Source organism: Antennarius striatus, chromosome 23, assembly GCF_040054535.1.
Source record: "Antennarius striatus isolate MH-2024 chromosome 23, ASM4005453v1, whole genome shotgun sequence".
Lineage (NCBI taxonomy): Eukaryota > Metazoa > Chordata > Actinopteri > Lophiiformes > Antennariidae > Antennarius > Antennarius striatus.
In genome coordinates this window covers 7,540,001-7,559,319 of record NC_090798.1, presented here as the reverse complement: position 1 = coordinate 7,559,319, position 19,319 = coordinate 7,540,001, and the positions used below count along the sequence as shown (strand labels likewise).

General features: G+C 41.4%; 1 protein-coding gene across 1 annotated transcript in view; it reads left to right on the top strand.

Annotated features, from left to right (window-relative positions):
• The window catches only part of nlgn2a (neuroligin 2a), a 191,950-nt gene that overhangs the window by 113,930 nt on the left and 58,701 nt on the right, over positions 1-19,319 (top strand). Inside the window, exon 4 of the mRNA XM_068308159.1 lies at positions 15,225-15,374. Within this exon, the coding sequence (XP_068164260.1) occupies positions 15,225-15,374 (150 nt within the window). The remainder of the gene's footprint in view (positions 1-15,224; positions 15,375-19,319) is intronic.

The following is a 19,319-nucleotide window of genomic DNA, read 5'->3' as shown; positions in this document are numbered from 1 at the left end:
AGACAGATGTTTCTAGGGGAGTGCAAAGAAATGTTCAGGCCCTGGGGGACAGATTTATAGTTGTATTTATATGTTTGACAAAATGTAACTTAAAGTGTGGTTTTGTGTTTACCTCCTATTTCAAACAAACCTTAGTCATGGTATGACAGAGGGAAGGAAGGAAGGAAGGAAGGAAGGAAGGAAGGAAGGAAGGAAGGAAGGAAGGAAGGAAGGAAGGAAGGAAGGAAGGAAGGAAGGAAGGAAGGAAGGAAGGAAGGAAGGAAGGAAGGAAGGAAGGAAGGAAGGAAGGAAGGAAGGAAGGAAGGAAGGAAGGAAAGAAGGAAGGGAGGGAGGGAGGGATGAAGGAAGGGAGGAAGGAAGGAAGGAAGGAAGGAAGGAAGGAAGGAAGGAAGGCAGGCAGAGAAGGAGGGAGGATGGAAGGACAAAGGAAGGATGAGGACAGGGGTCAGCTGAAGTCCAACCGCCTGAAGACTGAGAGAAAGGGATGTGGAAAACGGATGAGAGGAAGGCTGTCATGAGAGACAGAGGTGGCGGTGGGAAAACAAGGACAATGCCTGTGTTTGTGTCGTCTTTGTCACTGTGGCATTTTGGAAGACAGAGGGGCTGTGTGTGTGTGTGTGTGTGTGTGTGTGTGTGTGTGTGTGTGTGTGTGTGTGTGTGTGTGTGTGTGTGTGTGTGTGTGTGTGTGTGTGTGTGTGTGTGTGTGTGTGTGTGTGTGTGTGTGTGTGTGTGTGTGTGTGTGTGTGTGTGTGTGTGTGTGTGTGTGTGCGTGTGTGTGTGCATGTGTGTATGCTTCCCCATCCACCCAATTTGTGGAATTGATCCACTCTCTAATTGTGAGCAAAACAAAAAGTCAGCTTAATCCAACCATTATTTATAATAGTAATGGGAGTAAGGAGAGGGCAGCGGGGATTATTTTACAGTACAACTGTAACAAGCTCTTATGACTGAGGGATGAGGAAAAGAGAAGTAAAGACAAACAGACAAGAGGAATGAAAAGGAAGACCTCTCAGAGGATGGGGTGGAGGCTGCTGGATGACTAACAGTAAATAGATGCTAGATAGAACAGAGGGAACAGGAAACAAGATGAGGAACTACTTGTGGGTAACAGGAGTAAAAAAAAAGAGGCGGAATTGGAGAGTTGGAATAATTTTGATAGATGTGTAGCAGGAGAAAATTACAGAGGAGCACTTGTGTTTTTGGAGCTGTTATTGAGTCTAATAAGAGCATGTTGTTCTAAGACAGGAGAGGTAGGCTATTCTTATTCCCAGCGGCCTTACTCATCTCCTTACTCCTCCTTCCCTCAGCTTCCTTTTACCTCGCCCACACTTAATCTGTTGAGGGCAAGAACAAGCATTGCTGTTTAATTTGCAGAGGGGGAAGTAGACAGGAGGTGTTGTGCTAAAAATACAAAGGAGCAAAGGGTGGAGATGTCTGAGCTCAGTGCATCAGCCGCAACAATCAGTAGCTCGCTAAATCTAATTGCACAACATAGAGCCTTTTTGTTATTGTTATAATTTATTGCAGCTGTTTATTGAAACGTCTGTCTTGATATTAGACCCAGTCAAAAATCATGATGATTATCAAATTCATGTTCATGCTAAGCAGCAGTGGATTGTAGTTTCTCCTGAGATGAAAGGGGTCGTTGGTCCTAACTTATTGAGTTGTGAGGCACATGTTTGCTCGCTCTCACTGCCCTGTCCGGGAATTTGGTTTAAGACATAGAACAAACACAACAGCATCTCTCTCTCTCTTCTCTCTCTCTCTCTCTCTCTCTCTCTCTCTCTCTCTCTCTCTCTCTCTCTGTCTCTCTCTCTCTGTGTGTGTCGACAATATCATCCTCAACCTGGTTGACTGTCATTCCACATGTCTTTGTGTCTTCACTTTGCATTCGTGTGCTAAGCCACACCCTCTGCAGGCATGTGAGAAATCAATAAATATATAATTTTTTGCCTTCTTTTTTGGCATAGATGGGGGAATAAGGGGCTGTGGCGATCTGGTAAGCCACCACTTCTAATTAAATACAAGAGAAGTACTGGCAGATGATTTAATCATTTAACAGTATAATTTTTTCCATTTGTTTTTTTACTCAGTAAACTAAATTCTCTCTTTTTGGGGCAACGAGGGAGGGGGGGTAGTCATGTGTGTGACTCTGATATCCTCCTTGTCTTCATTCTCTCCTTCCTAACACCAAAATCAGTTCAAGCTTAATCTCATGGCTGTGTACATGTGTTTGTGTAAAATGACTGGGAAGAGGGTTATAATGCAGACAGATAAGGGGTGGGGGTGGCTGGAGGTTGTGGTGTAAGATATGTGTCATTCAACAGCAATCTCTGGTTTTCCAGACATGTCAATTCAAAACACTTTCGGTGTCTCCTGTCGCATAATGCCTCTGGTCTTTCATTCCACTTCTGCAGCAAAGGTTTTCCCTTTTCTTTCTGTTTGATATGGTTTTCTGTTTTTACCTGCAGCAGCAAAACTCATCCATATGTCCAAGTAAGGATGGGACAGATGCATTCAGTGATGCTCGAATAATGCACTAAACAGTTTTTTGTGCACTTTCGAGGGTCCTGTATGATCTAAAAACATTAAAGATTTAATAATCTTTTAAGTGCAAATTTTTCTGTTCCTTTCGGCTTTCCCCTTCAGGGGTCGCCACAGCGAATCAATTGTCTCCATCTAACCCTGTCTTCTGCCTCCTCTTCTCTCACACCAACTACCTTCATGTCCTCTTTCACTACATTACTACTGTGTGTGTGTGTGTGTGTGTGTGTGTGTGTGTGTGTGTGTGTGTGTGTGTGTGTGTGTGTGTGTGTGTGTGTGTGTGTGTGTGTGTGCGTGCGCGCGCGCGCGTGCGTGCGTGCGTGCGTGCGTTCGTGCGTGTGTGTGTGTCTTTGGTCTTCCTCTAGGCCTCCTGCCTGGCAGTTCAAAACTCCCTCCCTCTAGCTTCAACTACTCTTTCCCATAACTTCACTGTATGGCTCATCAGCTTTTTTCCTCTGTAGTTGCCACAACTCTGCACATCTCTCTTGTTCTTAAAAAATGAGCAGCAGCACACCTCTCCATTCCTCAGGTATCTTCCAACTATCTAAGATCCTGTTGAACAACCCAGTCAGAAACTCTACCGCCACCTCTCCTGGACACTTCCATACTTCCACAGGTATATCATCAGGACCGACTGCCTTTCCACTATTCATCCTCTTCAATGCCCTCCTCACTTCATCCTGACTAATCTTTTCTACTTCCTGGTCCACAACTGCCACCTCTTCTAGTCTTTGTTCTCTCTCATTTTCCTCGTTCATCAACTCTTCAAAGTTCTCTTTCCATCTTCCCATCACACTACTAGCACCTGTCAATAGACTTCCATCCCTATCCTTAATCACCCTAACCTACTGCATGTCTTTCCCATCTCTTTCTCTCTGTCTTGCCAACCTGGATAGATCAGTCTCTCCCTTCTTACTGTCGAACCTTGTATACAAGTCACCCCTTGTTTCGCCTTTGCTACCTCTACCTTCACCTTATGCTGCATCTCCCTGTACTCCCGTCTATTCTCCTCAGTCCTCTCAGTGTCCCACTTCCTCTTAGCTAACCTCTTTCTCTGTATACACTCCTGTACCTCCTCATTCCACCACCAAGTCTCCTTATCTACTTTCCTTCCAGATGACACACCAAGTATTCTCCTACCTGTCTCCCTGATCACATTAGCTGTAGTTGTCCAGTCATCTGGAAGTACCTCCTGACCACCCAGAGTCTGTCTTAACTCCTTCCTAAAAGTAATGCCACAGTCTTCCTTTTTCAGCTTCCACCATTTTGTCCTCCACTCTGACTTTGCCCTCTTCATCTTCCTCACCACCAGAGTCATCCTACACACCACCATCCTATGCTGTTTGGTAACACTCTCACCTACCACTACTTTGCAGTCACTGATCTCCTTCAGATTACACCGTCTACACAAGATGTAGTCTACCTGTGTGCTCCTACCACCACTCATATAGGTCACCCTATGTTCCTGCCTTTTCTGGAAGAAAGTATTCACTACAGTCGTTTCCATCCTTTTTGCAAAATCAGCCACCTTCTGTCCTTCTGCATCCCTCTCCTGGATACCAAACCTGCCCATCACCTCCTCATCACCTGTTTCCTGCACCAACATGTCCATTGAAGTCTGCACCAATGACAACTCTCTCACTTCTAGACATGCTCTGCTTCATCAAAGTCCAACCAGAATTTCTCCTTCTCCTCCAGCTCACATCCTACCTGTGGAGCATACCCACTAACAACATGGAACATCACACCTTCGATTTCTAGCTTCAGACTCATCACTTTATCTGACACTATTTTTGCCTCCAAGACCTTCTTAACAAACTCCTCCTTCAAGATAACTCCTACTACATTTCTTTTCTCATCTAAACCATGATAGAACAACTTGAACCCTGCTCCTAAACTTCTAGCCTTGCTACCTTTCCACCTGGTCTCTTGGAGAAACACAATGTCTACCTTCCTCCTCTGCATCACGTCAACCAACTCTCTACTTTTTCCTGTCATAGTTCCAACGTTCAACGTCCCTACTCTCAGTCCTATACTCTTGGCATTCCTCTACTCTCTCTTCCTATGAACATACTTTCCTCCTCTCCTTCTTCGACCAACATTAGTGCAATTTCCACCGGCACCTGTAGGTGAACAGCACCGATGGCAGTCGCTGTTATCCTGGTCTTCGACCGATCCGGTATGGAAGTCATAGATTTGATTTTCATGTTTAATTTGGCCAAAGTTTTACGTCGGATCCCCTTCCTGAGACAACCCTCTGTATTTATCCGGGCTTGGGACCGGCACAATAAGACTATGGCTTGTGCTCTCTTGTGGCTACATTCAATATAAGTGTTAATTTTCATCCTATAATTAGGCACATTTTAATCAGGATGTTAATAGATTCCCAGCACACTGGTACTGACACTGGAGGATCACTTGCCAAGGAGCCACTTTTGAATCCTTTTGTTGAAACATATGCTGGGTTTGATTATTTTAAATTATGCTTTGTGAATTTAGTTCTGTTTACCAGATGATAATGTACTTTTCATGAAAGCGCCATCAAAGAGAGATAAAATGGTGCCTTGCTTGAACTGTAGTTCTGTGCTTCAACGCTGGAAGTTTGACTCAGAAATAAATGGACGGAATAGAAGTGGCACAATCTCTTTCATAATCAATACCCATTTTAAAGCCCATTTAAAATCTCTCCCTACTGATTTTCCTGTTGTTCTGATGTCAGATGTTTTTATTGCTACAAACATTTCTCTAGGTCTTAAATAGGACAATTGTGTAAAAGACATTTTAAATCTCAACAAGATTTTAATGCTTAAATACAAATAAATATAATGTGAAACAAAAAAAAATGTATACAGTTAAGTTATTTCAGCCTTACTGAAATATTCATCCTGTATAACCACAGCAACCACAACTAGTTCTCACAAGTATTGTAATACCGATGCACAGTCACACACACACACACACGCACGCATGCACGCACACACACACACACACACACACACACACACACACACACACACACACACATACACGTCATAGATGCAATCAGTGTGGCCTTTGCCTTGATCCATTGTGCTTTAACGATTAAGCCTGAGCCCTGCTCGGTGGCCTGTAGGCCGGCTCTGCTGCTCTGCATCTCATCACATCCCATTCATCACCCGCTGTCCACCTCCAACCCTCTATCACATCAGCCTGCCATTGACCTCCGACTGACCCACACACACACACACACCCACACACACATATTCAACTGAGACAGGCAGCCACATAGATTTACAGTCCTGTTTAGTGTTTTTTTTCCGATTGTAGTTCAATTGAGGTTGCTCATAATTTCCTCAAATTCCTGTTTGCAATATGAGATCCTGCATCGTCACCAGCTTTATGATCACCACCACCATCTATGTGAGGAGGGGGTTGCAGGAGCGCTTCAGCCCCATCTGTCTGTCACATTTAGTTTGTGGTTCATAACTGAGAAAGTGTGACTTTTTTTTTTTCACAGAACTTTCCACACATAAACCAAGCACGGAACTGTTGCCTCTGGCCATTTAGGGCTTTTTGTCATTTATATTTCATTCTATTTCCATGGTTACAAGTTAAGTTTGGCTCATTCTGTGAGTGGGATTTGTCTTTGATGAAAGTTTCTGGGCCATAACTTGTAAAATATTCAATGTTTTATTCACAAAAAATTATTTACACATCCTTCATGCATTAGAAAGGTGTTTTCGGTTCATTTAAAAAAATTCTGATGTTTTATTGTTCAGATATGAAATTAACAAGAAATACATTGAACCAGTACCATCTCAATAACTTATTTCCTTTTATCTTCTTCTTCTTTTCCTTTCGGCTTTTCCTTTCAGGGGTCGCCAGAGCGAATCAATTGCCTTCATCTATCTACCTACAGCACACCTCACCACTGTCTTACAGTCCTCATACATGTCCTGCACTGCTCTAACATACTTCTCTGCCACTCCAGACTTCCTCATACAATACCACAGTTCCTCTCTGGGCACCCTGTCATAACCTTTTTCCAGATCTACAAAAATGCAGCTCCCTCTGGCCTTCTCTGTACTTCTCTATCAAAATCCTAAAGTTCTACTCTACTCTATAAAATCCTACTCTACTTTAAAAAAAAAAAAAAAAAAAAAAAAAAAAACTAATTTCCCTGATGGACCCTCCTGAAAAAAGTCCTACTCTACTCTACTCTATTCTCAAAGCAAATACTGCATCTGTGGTACTCTTTTTTGGCATGAAACCATACTGCTGCTCACAAATGCTCACTTCTGCACTTAGTCTAGCTTCCACTACTCTTTCCCATAACTTCATTGTGTGGCTCATCAGCTTTATTCCTCTGTAGTTGCCACAACTCTGCACACCTCCCTTGTTCTTAAAAATGGGTACCAGCACACTTCTCCTCCATTCCTCAGGCATCTTCTCAGTATCTAAGATCCTGTTGAACAACCCAGTCAGAAACTCTACTGCCACCTCTCCTAGACACTTCCATACCTCTACAGGTATATCATCAGGGCCGACTGCCTTTCCACTCTTCATCCTCATCAATGCCCTCCTCACTTCATCCTAACTAATCTTTGATACTTCCTGGTCCACAACAGTCACCTCTTCTAGTCTTTCTTCTTTCTCATTTTCCACGTTCATCAACTCTTCAAAGTACTCTTTCCATCTTCCCATCACACTACTGGCACCTGTCAATACACTTCCATCCCTATCCTTAATCACCCTAACCTGCTGCAACTTATTTCATTTTATATTCAATAAAATTCAACCTTGCTTTATTATTTTTGTCCTATCTATCCATTATAATGCCATAAACATTCCTTTGAGATTCCAGGCAGCCCTGGTCAAGATGGAAGCATTATTCATGTTATATATTTGACAGATAATCAATATATGAATAAGAACTTTGTTTTTTCCCCACAGCTTTGGCTCATTAAAAATGGAAGAATGAAAAAGTTGTTGTTTTCATGTTGGAGCCTTTTTTCCTGTATTTGCAGCAGTTTTTCAAAGGATGCTTTCTTAATGAGGAGGATGTGTTGGTCTATATATAAATTCAGAATTTATCCATGCGTACAAATAGGCCATGAGACGTACAGTTTGACTTCCTCACGGAGGATAAGCTACTTGTAATAACATATGTCTAAAAATACAGACCTCAGAAACACAAAATGTCCACAAACATATTCCTTCCATTACAACATTATAGCGGAGTCCTTCTTTTAATTGGACCACAGGAACATGGACCCTCTGTTTGCACACAGATGACAGTTCATCATTTGCTTTTAGCAATTTCCCTGTTATTACAGCCTAGGACCTTAGCATAAAAGGTCAATATTTATCTCACACCTGTTTGTGCACACACAGTCATTGCCCTCTCCATACTAATGAAAATGAAAATAGATATGGTGGGAGAGGTTTAGCCTATATAGGATAAATAAAAATGCTAATTTGGAGAAGGTATAAAACTGCCTGCTGTTATTCCCCTTGACTTGGCATTTCACCCCGACATGATTCAATATCTTTTTAATTATGGCTGCCTGTAAGGTGAGGGCCCTCCGCTTCCAGCTGTCCATGCTCGGTTTAATATGGGAAGATGATATATCAGTAGGCTGCTGCTCCTTCTATCCTGTTAAGGAGTGATATATGCCTCTTAAATGCTGTGTCCTCCACACTGAGCCTTCACACGTTTCCTGCTGTTGCAACTCCTAGGACAGCAGAGTTAGACATGATGAGGTTGAGGTTCAAATCATCCTCATAAAATCAACATCTGACACTGAAAAAATGTGACAGGCTCTATTCCCCTTACTAACCCGTCAGTTAATAAGGAGTTTGAGAAGATGAGCCAGTGTCTGTTCTGGGGACCGGAGGGTGGTTTCTCCGAGGGTAACCAGTGGGCTGCTGTGTGCTAAACTGGAACACCCAACACAAGTTTAGGCCTAATCGCTTCATTCTCTCCATTCTGCTTGAAAGGATCAGCAGCCACGCTAAACTCTTCAGGGCGCCAGCCTTCAGCTGCTCTCTGCCATCTTGCTTTGTTGTTGTTTGTGTTTTCCAAGCAGAGCCAATGTTTTACAAGTGACATCGTCCAGTAATTCAGCCTGGTATATTGTCTGAATTCTAGGTTAATTAATATTTCCCATTTCTGTTTCTGATAAAAGATGAACTTCGGAGTCATTCTTGACTAACATTTTTCTTGTTGTACGTCAAACATGTAACGTTGACTGAAGAGTCCATTGAGGAGGCAGAGGTCAGCATCAAACAGTTACTGTGAGAGGGACCTTCCTCAAATCAATAGATGAAACAAAGAACTTTCATCACTTTTCCATCATTTTAAGTGGTGCTCACACTTGTGATTGTGGAAGCTCTTCATTGGCAGTGATTCAATCACACCAGCAGCTGCTAACCTCAGTTTGTGTTCCAGAATCATCCAGCAAATGTGTTTTAATTACCAAAATGCCATTGTGTGTTTGTAGCACATTGACAGTTTTTCAAATGTGTTTTGTGCTGGAGGCCCATCCTCATTAGACAACTCACCACACTAATATTAGACCATTACTAATATTAGGACGTAGATTCTTGGACTGCTGTAATCATTTAAAATTATGAGACAATTGAATGAACTAGAATGAACACATTAGTCGATTAAAGGTCTTCACCCGCTAACACCCTGTAAATGTTTTGACATACTGTGAGGGACTGGGTTCTGAAGTCGTAAGTACTGTAAAAATAAAAAAATAAAAATCTATTTTCCACCCATTTTAATCGAGCAGTGGAGGAGTTCAAGGTGGAGGTGGGACTGCACCTGGGATCAGCTTTGAGCCCCTTCTTGTTCGCTGTGGTGATGGACAGGCCGACAGACAATGTTAGACAGGAATCTCCATGGACAATAATGTTTGCAGATGACATTGTGATCTGCAGTGAGAGCAGGGAACAGGAGGAGGAGAAGCTAGAGAGGTGGAGGTTTGTCCTGGAAAGGAGAGGAATGAAGGTTAGCTGCAGTAAGACGGAGTACATGTGTGTGAATGAGAGGGAACCAAGTGGAAGAGTGAGGTTACAGGGAGAAGAGATCAAGAAGGTGGAGGATTTTAAGTACTTAGGGTCAACAGTCCAGAGCAATGGAGAGTGTGGAAAAGAGAAGTGAAGAAGCGTGTACAGGCAGAATGGAACGGGTGGAGAAAAGTGTCAGGTGTGATGTGTGATAGAAGAGTTTCAGCTAAAATGAAAGGAAAGGTGTACAAAACTGTGGTGAGACTAGCGATGTTGTTTGGTCTAAAGACAGTGTCACTGAGGAAACGACAGGAGACAGAGCTGGAGGTAGCAGAGATGAAGATGCTGAGGTTCTCTTTGGGAGTGACCAGGAAGGATACGATCAGGAATGAGTACATCAGAGGGACAGCACATGTTAGAGGTTTTGGAGATAAAGTCAGAGAGGCCAGACTCAGACATGTCCAGAGGAGAGATAGTGAATATATTGGTAGACAGATGCTGAGTGTTGAACTGCCAGGCAGGAGGCCTAGAGGAAGACCAAAGAGGAGGTTTATGGATGTAATGAAAGAGGACATGAAGGTAGTTGGTGTGAGAGAAGAAGAGTCAGAAGACAGGGCTAGATGGAGGCAATTGATTCGCTGTGGCGACCCCTGAAGGGAAAAGCTGAAAGGAAAAGACGAGGAAGAAGAGTGTAAATACAATTCTTGAAAACCATGAAACTCAATAAGGCGAGTATTCATTTTGAGACATATCTTCCGTTGCTTACGACCTGTTATCTTTCTGTTCTTTCTTTTATCCTTGATCATTCATCATATTTGTAAGAAACAGAAATATTTGTATGATCCACTACACAGTTATCAATGATAATCTGTGTATCATCAGAGTTAACCATCTGCAGATAATCCTGCATACAATATCCAGGAATCCAGGATTTGCTTGGGCTTTGTCTGTATCTTCTGGACCTTGTCCCTCTACCCCAAACTGCCTCAGAGGCCCTTTGCGTGATGCACTGGACTTTAAGTTGTCTGATTTCATGCTGAGATACAGCATATTAGGCACATATAGTATTCATTCATATTGCAGGCTCTGCCAGTAGACCTGATGATATAAAACATCACTGATGCACCTTACTGCATAGCATAAATGATTTTAAGAGTGAATGATGAACCTCTTCAGGCCAACTGACCTCCCTTGTAATTTTTTTTTTATTTTGCATGACACAGGTCTTTTGTTTCAGATTCTTCCTGGACACAAATCTTTTGAATTCTGATTTTTGCCTTTTCTAAAATCAAACTATGTGATCCCTGCTGATTTGACAGTAGAGTGAACAAAAAACAAGAAGATCACAGCTACCAATGCATCGACTGTTGTGCCTCCTGAAATCAGGAATCTTAGCCCCTACCAATCTCTTGGCGTTGCATGCTAATCTATTGTTGTGACCCAAACAGAACCCAGCCAGAGGCGGTGAGAAGCTGACAGCCTCAGACAGAGGAGAGAGAAAAGTTTGAGCATGTAACCCCTGAGGGCTTTCGTCCTGTCTGTCACTGTGCCTGAATGATTTGCCCTGTAACTGATCCGTGGACATAGAGGCTACAGGTCAACTGTGACAGCCTGCTTGGTGTGTATCGTATGTGGTCGTGGGCAGGAACATCAGTGAATCTGCATTCTGTCTCCCATGATCTAAGTCGCTGTCAGTCTTCATCTCTTGGTGCAGATTGCAGACACTTGCATGTAAAGCACATTTGCAGCATTTCAACCTGTAGCAAAATTAAATTCAGGGGGAGTCATGGCGAAGGACATTGCAGAGTTCAAGATGCTCAAGACAAACTTGTCAATGCATCGGTCAAAGCGGCCCGGTCCACTTGAGGGAGGTTCACGTAGGGAGAGTGAAAGACCCAGGGAGAGGGAGAGGTAGAAAAATGTCGGAATTGAAGCAGTTGCCATAGTGACTCTCTATTCCAGCTGCTTGAAAATTTGTCTCTCCCTAGCGTGTGTCTTGTCTGACTGACATTCCAGCTCTAGCCTAATGGCTGTAAATTAAAAATACAGTGTATGTCTGTTGTACCCAGGTGTATCTCTGCTGTTTGGGGGAGAGCGTGGAAACATTTGATGCATGTTTCAGCAGGTGTTTCAACCTCCATCCTTCTTCCCTTCCAACAGATGCTGTTGTGTATTTACGGTATGTAGTTGTTCTGCACTACTGCTCTCATATCCCCAAGCCAACAGTCAAGACACACGCTCACACACACACATAAGCCAACAGAGGCTGTCCTCATGCCACAGCTCTAAGTCTTGTGTGCCATATGCTACTGTAGGCTCCTGGCAGGAGGGAGCATTGGTGCCTCCAGTCTACTTAGAGAGACTGGTTGAAAGACCAGCGAGGGCTCATCCGGGACCATCCTGCAGGCACGTAGCACTGGAGTAGCAGGCATGTGTGATGAAGCATATCATGACTGATTTTGAGTAGATGCACTCTGAAATGTCCTAAATGCATTTTTCAAAGAAGGATGCGCTAATTTATCATCACATTGTCATCATTTTAACTAGACAGCACTCAGAATGCTCAAGCCTCTGCCAAGGCATTGATGATTTAACCCTCATAATATGCCTCATTGGCCATGAAAATATGTCCCTCGAAGCTGCAATCACTTTGGATCTACATTTGTTTGATAGTCTTTAAAGAAAATAGTATTTCACAAATGTCGGGTTCCTTCAAGATCTGGATGATGAACTTCTCTATGTCAAATGTGAAACAAAACTGAATCAGCACAGTTTTAGTGATGACATGAGTTTTGTTCAAATTTATTGTCATGAATTTGTTATCTCATAACACTGGATTTGTTTTTAGCCTCATAAATTGAAACATTCTGGGTCAACATGTCTGTGTTGGTTCTCAGTTATCCAGGTCATGGCTATCCAGAAGAAGAAGAAGAAGAAGATACACTTTATTGATCCCCTCGGGGAAATTACATTTGCCACTCAGGTGTACATTTGTTACATTTTTGTGTTAGTTTTTCACACACATTATGTATGTACAGGCCCCTGAAACAACCACAGCACACAAGGGGGCCTGTAAGCATGTAGTTAGTACACAAGCACAACATCAAGCTGTACATCCAAAGCTGTTTAAATCAATCCACTGGACTTTAAGACAGTTTCTTGAAAACGTTTCGCCTCTCATCCAAGAGGCTCTGTCAGTTCTGAAGGTGGCTGGTCTTGTCCCATCTGTGTGGTGTGGTCAGTGCTATTCACATTTCAACGACCATAGTTGAAACCCGTCTGGCTCCTCAACGATGGTTGATGGGGTGCCAGGGGGTGTCAAAGGGGGTCGTTGAAATGCGAGTTTCACCGAGCCTTTGTATACTAATGAGGGTCATTAGCATGAGACACATCACCTCGGTTAATCTGCTGAGACATTCTTTTTGGGATTTTTGAAAGTACCTTATTAAAAATGGGCGAAAGGTGATGTTGTAGATGCTGGTGGAGAACAATGTGATGGAGGTTGTCCTCAAGGAGGAACGGCATGGTTTTCCACACGTCCCAGTCCTCTCTCCTGTCATTCTTGGAGTTGATCTGCTGTTGATCAATGCACTGATTCGGGTACATGTGGATGGAGATCTTTTTGAAAACGCTGTCATGTGGACGCAAATCTTTTTCTATGCGGGGTGAAAAAAGTTGTGTTTCAAAAAGTTCCGGAACCGGGTGGATGGGGCCTGACTGTGTGGTATGATTGTATGATCACCTTTTGTAAAGCAAAAGTATAGAGGTCAAGAAGTCTATCTATCCGTCTGTCTGCCTATCTGTCTTTCTGTCTGTCTGTCTGCCCGTCCGTCCATCAATCCATCCATTCATCCAGCCATCAGTCCATCCATCTATTTATCTAGTTTATATGATTTTAAATTGAACTTTAAGTTTTATTGGAATCTAATGAATTGAATACACTATGTTCTAAAGGAAATTAATGGATTGGACAACGGTTGATAACAGTCTAGAACTGAGAATCAGATGTATAAGCGGTAGGAATCTAGAGGAGAGGTGGAAGAGTTCACAAAGACACAGGAGTAATTTGAGATGATAAATTGGGACGAGTAAGTGAGGTGAACAGTAAGACAGCCATGAAGACGCTGAATCTTAGATCATCGATCTTGCCCACAAAAAATGATGAGAAACTCTCACAGTCATTAGACAGAATGGGAGGAGGAGAAGGATTTACAACCTGGTTAATAGTAGACTACTAAATTAGCTGGAGAATGTAGCTGCGGACTGTTCATTAAAAATGCAAGAGTGGATGTCTTTTAGCTATTATCGTCAGTGTTAAGCGTGCATCAAACATGATTAAAACGATAATCAGAGAGAAAGTCACCCTTATTCAGTGAAGTAAGCCAGTCTCAATCAAGAGCGTATAGGGTGAAGTCACCGTCTGTAACAACCCCATTAAATGTAAATACAAGAAATGTCAGTGGTTCAGAAACTTTGTAAAGAAACTGTGGATTCAGGTTGGGGGTTGATTAATAATTTCAAATTTGCATTATCACGCACAACTCTTCTAGATATAACTTAAAATGTCAAACCAGGTGATTTTGAAGTTGGATTTAACTGAAATAAAACAATCTCCGACTCTTCAGATGATTGCTAGAGGGATCAACAGAACCAACCTTCATCCTAAATGTTGTGTCATGTTTTCAGGGATAGAACTGACATTTTCATACGGAGCCTTTCAGTTATCTTTCTTTTTTTCTTTTTTACCTTGAGGCAGAATTCACTCACAAATTGTGCCACACAAAATAATGGTGTACAAGAAAACAGTGTTTTGTCGAGATCCCCCACAGGGGAATTGACCTAGAAAGAGGCTGATAATATTGTCCCTCAAGCTCAGGGAGACTTAGACTTAGCATTTATTAGTGTTCTAAATTATATGGTGCAAAATAAAATGGGAAAATTATGGAAATGTAAAACAGACATGACATATTAAGAGCTTGAAGCCTTTTACTATCTGTTGCTTGTGCACAGGATGGTCTTCAGACTTTAACCCTGCAGGTTTGGCAAAAATATGACACCCAATGTGGTCGGCAGTGTGTTTGCTGTGCCACACCAGAGTTGCCTCATTGTATATCTTTGGTAACATCTCTGCAGCAAAGACTGATGAGAAAAAATTGGCATTCACAGACTTATCATGTTTTGTGCTTTCATTTAGTGAGTTACATTACACCTGTGGCATCAGTTGTATATGTACTGTAGTCTTTTGTGCATTGTGCTTGCGATTGCATCAGCGTGTTTTTTTGTCTACATTTTAATTGTGTGAAAAACGAAATACTGTCAAAGATGCTGATATACAGATTAGCAGGAATACGCTACGCCACCTTTTGATTTTGTTGTTGCATTGTTTTAAACTTATCATGAGCTCCTCGTGGTGTCTCTTATTACTGCTTGTTCCTGGAATCATTCCCTGAAATCTAAATTACCTCCAGCTCATCTTTAAGAGCCGACATCCAGCTGCAGGGAGCAGCGCAGGCTCCGATATTGTTTTTAGTTTTCATCCAGAAATGCAATTTTCTGTTTGCTCAGTATATTAAATGCGACACCAAATGTGATCAAAGAGAATATAATACACATAAACACTGTTATTGACTTTTTTTCCTGTTTTTGATGCCCATTCTCTGCCTTTTCCTGTTTTGTCTGAGCAGATATTCGTGACCGCAGGAAGAAGCCAGTGATGCTGTTTATTCACGGAGGCTCCTACATGGAAGGCACCGGAAACATGTTTGATTCCAGCGTCTTGGCCGCCTATGGCAACGTGATTGTGGTGACCATGAACTACCGGCTGGGTGTGCTCGGTAAGCAGCCTCATACCTTCTTTATGTCACACTCTGAGAGTAATGAGATGAAGTAACAATATATTAATTCTAGGTTACTTTCTTTCTCAGCTCTCCACCATCCCACCAAACACAAAACAGTCATTTATGCACACAAATGCAAGTCGATTCAACACAGCAGAGTCTTCTTCTATTTTCTAAATTGATTTAGTTGGTGATGGATGACATCGACAGAATTCATCAATCTAAAGACAACCAGCGCATGCGTTGATCATAGAGCTCAGTCTCTGATAGATTTTCTTTCTTGATTTTTCCACTTGAAGCACTCTGAATGTGTAATTGCCTGACTTCGCAAGGAGTGCAAAACCGCTACCATGAAGAAAACTTCTGAATTCATATCATATATTTTTTTAACATACCACGAGCAATACTCTTAAACAAACAAAATCCAAGCATGCCTTGACTTGAGCTTGAAATAATTTTTTAGTTGGTAAATTCTTTCTCTATAACCACATTATATCCATAAAACGAAACTTGAAGGATTTCCTGCGTCCTTTTTTTACCCTGTCTATAATTAAGAGTAGCTTCCTCTCTGAAGTGCTCAAAGACAATAAGATAAATTACACATAGGTTTACACCGTAAGTAAGAGCAAAAACAACACTGAATTTGTAAATAGCAAAACGCTAAATGTTCTTCTTTGATCATCTTTCACTGTCTTACTATCTGGCCACCATTGTAATTATGTATTTTCCAGTAAATCCTACAGAAAGACTTTTATGGCGGAGACTGCACAGATGGATGCGAGCGTGCAAATCAGACATAGATCTGACATTTTTACTGACACAGAAATTCTCCTCACACTCATTTTAACTGCACGGCCTCACCCGGCCTCTCTTGATTTCTGCATGCAGTGGCGTGATTTATTCTACAAAGAGCAAGGGTTGTAAAAGAGGAAATGCCTGCACGGTGTTGTGGTAGGGTTAGACAAGGTTATAAAGCATCCCTGAGCAGGTGAGGGATTTGGAAAGAAGATGACTTCACAGGCTGAGGGCAGTAATATAGAGGAACGTGAAAAGTATCATCTGTAACTCCATCTCTGACACATCCTCGTCAGCCTTTTTGCTGAAAATGCACTCCACTTCTCTTTGTTACTCAACACGCTCTGCTTTGCTCCACTGAGACCAGGTAATTTAGTTTGGAGAGGAGGAATGTGCCTCTGAGGAGGCAGGTGCTAACTAAAGGAAACTAAATGCATTAGATATTTCATGATGTGAAGAGAGAGAGAGAGTTTGCTGCTGGAAGCTGCCACAGAGTAGACTGCCTCGCTTCGATTTGTTCTCTTACTTTCTTACAGGGTGTTTCCACACCGTCTGTCATAGCACACAGCCTTTACTATGAAGACAGATTTTCATTTGCATGTAATTACCTGGTGTGTTTGCTTTTCAATGCATCCCTATTGAGTTCATAAGCATATTTGCTGCAAGTGGATAACAGAATGCAATCTAAATGTGACTACAGTAGAGATGTAAGTAACTGTCAAGAAACCAGTGTGTGACAGTCGTGTCTTTATCCTTTCATGTCAGTGCTTTTGCTGAGTCGTGCTGAGGAGCTAATTTCTATTTTTTGTAGCATATGTGTTATTTTTTTGAGATTATCATTCTTAGGTCTACAAAAATACCTTTACGGAAAATGTTTAGAAAAAAAGTCAGAGGTTAGCCAGAGTTGTTTGAAAAGAAAATTGCCTGCTTTAGGTTTGGCCCACTGGACTTACCATAGTTGGTCATATACAAAGTTTTTCTATGGACTAAGCCAATCATTTCTATGTCAAGATGTGACTCCACTTCTAAATGAAATGGCTAGCTCATCTTAATTTATAAAAAAAATCTGCTATTGGGTGAGTAAATCATTATCAGGACAGAAATAATTAAAAAAAAAACTGACATAAGTTGAAATAAAGTCAGATATTTATCCACCATGTATTTCTTACTTCAGTTTATTTACTGGACTTGAATCATCCTCTTGATAGCAATTCTCTCACAATTTTAAGAAGTTGCAGTTTGCCGTGGGACAAATTCTAGACTGAATCTTTGGCTCCTCTTGTTTATTGTTAGATATCTTCCCAGCACATATCTCTCTCCTCACTTGTCTGGTTACATCTGTTATACTGTTTTCTTTCAGTCACCATTCACTCTCTTTGAGTCAAGTAGAAAGAAAATCAGGATGGAGACTTTGTCATTTGTATGCATGGGGAAAGTCACAGCCATCTCCCAAATGTGAGAACCATCCAGTGCAACTTGGAAATGATTGGGAGGTGTCTGTAATCTCTTCCCGCATGCCTCCTATATATAATGGATGTCATTTTCATTAGATTGAGAAGAATACGTGGAGAACCCAGTGTGAGGGTTAGAAATGTGCCTTTGTGTGTTTGGAGATGGTACACTTTGCATAGCTGTGCATTCATGCATATCAATCTCTACTCTGAGAATACACTGTGAAGGTTCCTGCTGTGTTCGTGTTCTGGCTTCAGCAATCTGACATGCTGAGTTGGAAGGGCAGTGCAAGAATTATTGATACAGGAGCTACGTGCAGTCATGTGAAATGCAAACCAAACTCGGTGTGCCCACCAGACAAAACCGTTTATCATTGCTTGACGTTATCTTCAATTTGTGACGGGCCCCTCTTGAACATATTGGATATTATAGGTGTGCCTATAAATATTCACCTATAAATAATTGATAATCTCTTCTATAGCCTCAGTCAGCAGTGCGAAAGTTTTGTGGCCTTGGTTCATTAACCCTCCCACAAATTACTTGGGTTGCAAAGTTTTGCACTGCCGTATGTTTTCAATTTAGCAGGATATTTAATAACCCTGATCATATAAATGATTACAGCCGGAGTTACTTTAAAGCACTGCTGCTAATTAAGATTTAAAGTTGGCTTAGAAAAGTGTGTGTCGCCCATACTGTATGCAGAAGGCCAGATTAAATAAAGAAGTTGTGAGTTATGTCACACTCTGATACTGTACTGGAAATCTGGTCATCAACTCATTATACAGTTTCATTCTGCAGTCATGGACTCTTAACTCAAGAAACACTAGTTGAGCTAGAAAGAAATAAAGTTTTGAAGACCATCCTTCTCTGCCTTTTAGGTAGACAGATTACAGACTAATGAATGTCTTAATTGGGAAATAGATCTTACTGCTTTTTTTTGTTTTGTTTTTTACATTTTTTTTTCATCATTATAAATCTTTTTTGGAACATTATCACTGTTTATATTTAATATTTTTCTGCTTCATTCAGCCTAAATGGTGCCATCTGCTGTAATTTTTCTTGTGCATTTGCATTTGGTCAATTTCTTCTGCTGCACAGGATCGGTTTGATCTGATTTGATCTCAAGAGGTTTGTTTTAAGGTCTGACATAAAGATGACATGACGGTTCCTTGTGTGTTTCTCTATGTGAGAAACCCCAGGCATTACTGTTATATTTAGTTGTATTTTACTTTCATTTCATTTATTTATTCATATGTTTATTTTTGAGGAGGAATTAAATGCTAGTTTTGTTGTCTTCACATGATTTTTATTGCATTGCTTTCAACTGGAACAGAAGTAATATTATCGCTTTGCCATTTTTAGTGTGGATCATGTTGTAGGTGTATCTTTTAGCTTCTCTGGGACTGCAGATAAAGCTTCCTGACAGGATGGCCTAAAAAGCTTCTTAAACAACAACAAAAGAGTGTGATACTCTGCCAAGGCAGGTCTCTTTTGACCTGGATCACCACCAAAATGGATTGTTCCCTGGGCTATTTCCTGCTATTCCAGAAAATGTAATCAAACATTTGTTCTTCAAACAAACAAAAATAATTATTGGAAAAAACATTACTACACTGACTTCAGAAAAAATAATTGAATCTGATAACACAATAGATTATATTTAAAATGCCAAAAAGATTTACAATGGAGTCAGTT